The sequence below is a fragment of the Jaculus jaculus genome, chromosome 11 (assembly GCF_020740685.1).
Source record: "Jaculus jaculus isolate mJacJac1 chromosome 11, mJacJac1.mat.Y.cur, whole genome shotgun sequence".
NCBI lineage: Eukaryota > Metazoa > Chordata > Mammalia > Rodentia > Dipodidae > Jaculus > Jaculus jaculus.
The window spans coordinates 2,558,737-2,564,736 of record NC_059112.1 but is presented as its reverse complement, the minus strand read 5'-3'; the positions used below and the strand labels follow the sequence as shown (position 1 = coordinate 2,564,736).

Here is a 6,000-nt window from a genome sequence, read left to right as displayed (position 1 = left end):
AATCCCCCTAACAAGATGATTATAGAAAGGATGGTTGACAGCCTGTTCAAATAACTATCACACAATAATTATGTTTTTCCATAAATAAAAAGGAAAACAATTGCTAATGATTTATCAAAGTAAGAATTGTGTTTTAAATCATGTCTATCCAAATTATTCAATAATTTGAAGAAAGTTTCACTCACACAGAGAATCTGATAAGGGCCCAGTCAAGGAAGTGTGATGACTCAGGTTGGGCTGAAGGGCAGGTAGCCACTGCGCACTGTGGAATTTCCTCTGACATAATGCATGGGTAAGGGTGCAAGTCTTTCTCTGGCGCTGTGATGATATAAAAAGGCACGAAAGCACTGCATGGACGCAAGTCCCGGAGACAGCAGACCGCACCAACGTCTAGAACGAGAGACCCGCAGCTCGAGACTGCCCTCGTCTTGAGACATGACGTGCAAACTGGCGGCTACTCTGTGCGCTGCCCTCCTGCTGTGGGCAGTTGTGTGCAAAGGTAAGGGCATCTTTCAGGCCTGCAGAGCTCTCCTGGCTAAGGAGGATCCTCAGGTGGGAAGCTTATCTCTAGTGAATGGATACGAGCATCAGGAAGAGAAGGTAATTTTTGTAGTTACTTAATGTTAAGTTGAAGTTTTTAGGCTATATCTCTATGGCATCTAGGAAAGTATAATGTTGATCATTATAGATATACTGTTTTTATCTTTCAAACTCTGTCACCTACATTTTAATATAAATATATATCAAGCATCCTGTTGAGAACCACAGTCAATTATTATTATTAATATTAGTAGTAGTAGTAGTAGTATTTTGGTTTTTCGAGGTAGGGTCTGACTCTGGCCCAGGCTGACCAGGAATCCACTACGGAGTCTCAGGGTGGCCTTGAACTCCCGGCAATCCTCCTACCTCTGACTCCCGAGTGCTGGGATTAAAGGCGTGCACCACCACGCCTTTAATTTATTTGATTTATTAATACTGACAAAGGCAATGCCTACCATTTAGCTGCATTGCAGAATTTGATGGACAGCCTTCAGCTCCTGCTCTGTCCAAAGGCACCCTTATTATTTATCACCTTGATATCCTTCCTATAAGTAAACACAGCCTGGAATGCTTATCAATTGTGCATTCTATAATTTCTCTTTTAAGCATTAAGGATGTTACTATGATACTACTCTTGGTGAAGTTCATTTCTAGCTTCTATGAAATCTTCCTGAAGGCAGTGTCTATGTTGCTGAATGTTAGTTTACCTAAATATACGACATTTTGGAATTAGTGAGGACTGTGTGACATTGAATAGAAGAAAATATTCTGAGGATGTCACTGTAGCACAAGGACAACTCTAACGCTATGTAGAAAGCCGTTTTGTGTTTTTAGCAATATCTGCTTTGAAACAATTACACTGCGCACACGTGCTGGTCAACTTCAGTGAGGGATTCACTCAAAATACAGTGTTTTATATATCCCACAAATACTTATGTTGGGATGAAATAGGAGTACATGGGGATAGAGAGCTTTTTCAGTGGTTAACGGTGAGTTCAACTCCCCTGTACCCACCAAACCCAAATACAAATTAGCACATGTCTGTGATCCCAAGGTGTCCACAACCAGAAGAGGCGGAGACAGGAGTACCCGAAGTTGCTGGCCAGCTCCTCTGGCAGATTGCAGCATGGCAGTTTATTTTCAGTGGCAAGTAGGTTGTATCAAAGAAGGTGGAGCCTGGACACCTCCAAGTCGTCTCTGAATTACACGGGGTGCTGTGACACACATACTCATGCGCTCACACGTCACTACATAAATATTCTTCCCTCTATTCTTGCCTCTGCCCTCTCTTTACCTCTTTGGAGTAAATAAATAAGAATATTTTAAAACATAAAAAGGAAGTAGAGGGTCTGGAGAGATGGCTTGCTGGTTAATGTGCTTGCCTGTGAAGTCTAAGGACCCAGGTTCCATTCCCCAGTACTCACATAAGCCACATGCACAAGCTGACACATGCGTCTGGAGTTCGTTTGCAATGGCTAGAGACCCTGGCACACCCATTCTTTCTCTCGTTTTCTCTTCCCTCTCTCTCTCTCAAATAAAAAAATAAAATAAAAAACTTAAAACATAGAGAACAGCCGGGCTTGGTGGCACACACCTTTAATCCCAGCACTTGGGAGGCAGAAGTAGGAGGATTGCCGTGAGTTTGAGGCCACCCTGAGATTCCATGGTGAATTCCAGGTCAGCCTGGGCTAGAGTGAGTGAGTCCCTACTTCGAAAAACAACAACAACAATAAAAAAAAGTAGAGAACAAAGATGTAATTTTTGATGAAATCCATCCTTAACCTTGGTCTCCTAACCTCCTTCCACAGCTGTATCTCCAACAGAGCCCAGCAAGGAATTCCGCTGTCAGTGCACTATGTTCTATGCCGTACCTATCAATCCCAAGATCATCTCAGAGCTGAGACTGATTGAGAGGGGACCACAGTGTAACAGTACAGAAATGCTGTAAGTACTCTAAATAATGACTAGGCACATTGCTTTAGAAGACCTAGCATTGGGCTGGAGAGATGGCTTAGCGGTTAAGCGCTTGCCTGTGAAGCCTAAGGACCCTGGTTCAAGGCTCAGTTACCCTGGTCCCACGTTAGCCAGATGCACAAGGGGGCGCACGCATCTGGAGTTCGTTTGCAGGCTGGAAGCCCTGGCGCGCCCATTCTCTCTCTCTCCCTCTATCTGTCTTTCTCTCTGTGTCTGTCGCTCTCAAATAAATAAATTAAAAAAAAAAAAAAAAGAAGACCTAGCATTGTAGAAAGTGGAAGTGTTGGCCTGGAGAAGTGGCTTAGTGGTTAAGGGACTTGCCTGCAAAGCCAAAGAATCCAGGTTCGATTTCCCCGAACCCACGTAAGCCAGATGCACAAGGTGGTGCATGCATCTGAAGTTCATTTGCAGTGGCTGGAAGCCCTGGCGTGCCCGTTCTCTCCCTCCCTCTCCCCACCTCTTTCATGCTCTCAAATAAATAAAAATACAATACTAAAAAATAAAAATAAAGAAAGTAGAAATGTCTAGGGAAGCTGTAGATTAAAGAACATTCTAGTGACTAAAATAAAGTCACAGTTCACTCTCTCTCTGTCTCTAATAAATAAATAAGATGGAGAGAGATGGAGAGATGGCTTAGCAGCTAAGGTGCTTGCCTGCAAAGCCAAAGGATCCTGGTTCGATTTCTCAGGACCCACTTAAGCCAGATGTACAAGGGGACACATGCACCTGGAGTTTGTTTGCAGTGGTTGGAGGCTCTGGAGTGCCCATTCTTTCTCTCTCTCCCTCTCTGTCTCTAATAAATTAAAAAAATACAATAAATCTTTTAAAATAAAGTCACATTTTTTTTTTTGTCTCCAAGACATTTAAACATAGTACCTGGTATGCCTAATAATTGAAGGTTACTTTAGGCTTAGGTTTTGTGCCTGTATTTTAAAGATCCATGATTAAAGTAGGGTGGTTGAATATTGATTTTCATGTTCTCTCTCATTTCAGTGTGAAGCTTGTTGATGAACGACAGTTCTGCCTGAACCCCATGAAAAAGTGGGTTCAGCATCTTGTGTACTCGTACTTGAAGGGGTAGGTTGATGTTTTAAAATTCTGATTCTAAGGAAGGTAGTCTTATGTTAAAAATCAGCCTATAATTTTCTGCTGCTGTTTAAAATCTCACCTTCTGATTGAAAGGGGAAAACTAGTAGCACTTGTCTATTATACTCATGCCCAGGATGACCATGCATGTCAGCTTGCCTGGGGATGTCTGTGTTGGCACCCACGTCTTGTGCCATCTGTCTCATTATCCTTAGAAGTATCCTGTTTTAGATTATAACTTAGCTTCCCCTCACCATATTCGGTTGAAAATACAAGGCATTTCTTTCTAACATGTCTAAGAAAATGTATTTTAAGAACCTCAATTTCATCCTTATTAGAACATTGTTAATAGTTCATTATTTTATTCTATTTTACTTATTTTCAGCTTTGAGGTGCTGATGCCGCAGGGAACTTCACAGTAGAGATACAATGGGACCAGCTTCAAAGAAGTCTTCAGCACTTCACCAATGGATGGCCTGAGTCTGCTATAAGGCTGCTAGATAAAAACCACAGGATATCCTGCTAAATTTGCATTTAGTGAAATCATGAATAGATTCTTCATTGTATCATACAACATTCAGTATATAGCTATATCCAATTTTTGTTTGACTATAGAAAATGTTAAGAATTTCAGAAATGTAATGCTTTGACATTACATAAAATTGAAAGGATCATGATGTTTGTGGTAAATCCTAGATTTTCATTTGAGTCTGGCAACCCTAGTCCAGCTGGCCAGAATCTTCAAATCCTTGTTTAATAGTACCATGGTTTCTTACTCAAATCTCAACTGGAGAAACAGTATTAGCAACCCTCCTACCTCACAGGTGCCTGTGAGCACATGAGGAGGTACTTTAAGGATTTTGTTTATGAAGATGTAAATTATTCTCAAGTATGAGCATTCACCTATTTATTATTTATACGTTTATTTAAGCATGGAATACCAAAATGTGCATGCATAAATTTGTTAAAAGATGGGAAAGAAAACAGGGATGGTTAATATAGTAAGATGGTTTTGTATTTATTTTAGATATTAGAGAACTTTTGATCAGGCTTTCAGATTTGGCAAAAAAAATCTACATTTTTATTTCGCAGGACAATCCAAAGTTTTAGTATGGCTTATCTGAACACTTCCTGGAGCTGAGCATCCTTATCTGATGCTAGTGGTCCGGGTATCATGCTGTTTGCTATCATGAATTACGTATAGAATCACACATTAGGACTGCCTATCTCACATTTGCAAAGGTTCTCCAAGTACTGTAAGCAAGGAAGATCTTGTTGATTAAAGCACACCTATTATGCAGAAATTGACTCACAATTCTATTGATATACTTGTAGGTTTTGTGCAAATTAGCTTATTATTTTAATATTGAGAGTTTTTTTTTGTGTGCTCCCAATGAGGTTTGCTAGTACTTTTGAAACTATGGCAATTGAAATCTAGCTGTAAAACATTCAAAATAAAATGTATTACAAAAGTCACCAGGTGTTTATCTCTCTTATGTCATTTTAATCTACTGGAGTTGTCTTTGCTTATGTTAAAATCGTATCTTGGTGAGGTAAACGGTATTCCTGTAAACATTTACCTGACAAGGACAGAACTTCTTTCAAAATGGCTTATGAAAAGTAGTCTTTTTTATAAAATGTTGAGAGTTTCTTTTCATCTTCTCACTGTATTCTGTTCTGCTAAGGCATCTCCAAAGAAGCAGCTGACAGTCTTAGCACTGCTGGGCATTGGGCTAGAGATACAGGAGAGATGACCCTGTTTGTCCCCACTGTCCTCTCAAAGCTTTTTACAACATCAGCGTGGGGGAGCAGAGAGAGATGTGATAATGGGGGAAGGTTGAGATGGGATAAGGCAAAGCCCCTAACACTAGGAAAGAGGTGGACTCTAGGAGCTGGACAGCTGGGAAGGTAGGAAGAGGGCCTCTCTCCAGAGCTATGGAGAGGACAGCAGCATCGCTCTACCTTGAATTTAGGATTCTATCCTCCAGAACTCTGGAGTAGTACATTATGATGTTTTAAAAAAATATTTTATATTTATTTATTTATTTATTTATTTATTTATTTGAGAAACAGATATTTGAGAGATAGAGAGAAAGAGGCAAAGAAAGAGAATGGGTGTACCAGGGCCTCCAGTACTGCAAACAAATTCCAGATACATGTGCCACCTTGTGCATTTGGCTTTATGTGGGTCCTGGGGAATCGAATGTAGGTCCTTTGACTTTGCAGGCATGTGCCTTAACCACTAAGCCATCTTTCCAGCCCTCTTGTGATGTTTTAAAGACATACAGTTCATTTACTTTGATGATACAAGCCCAATTAAATACTTACAATAAATATTTTATACCATATTCATTTTTATTTTCTTATTTGATAATTTCAATATATTCAATATATCAATAT

The 6,000-nt window shown here is 40.1% G+C and overlaps 1 protein-coding gene across 1 annotated transcript in view; it reads left to right on the top strand.

The window, feature by feature from the left end:
- Positions 1-435: 435 nt before the first annotated feature.
- The window catches only part of LOC105944543 (interleukin-8), a 50,296-nt gene continuing 44,731 nt past the window's right edge, over positions 436-6,000 (top strand). Inside the window, exons 1-3 of the mRNA XM_045130152.1 lie at positions 436-499; positions 2,349-2,484; positions 3,508-3,591. Coding sequence (XP_044986087.1) covers positions 436-499; positions 2,349-2,484; positions 3,508-3,591 — 284 coding nt within the window. The remainder of the gene's footprint in view (positions 500-2,348; positions 2,485-3,507; positions 3,592-6,000) is intronic.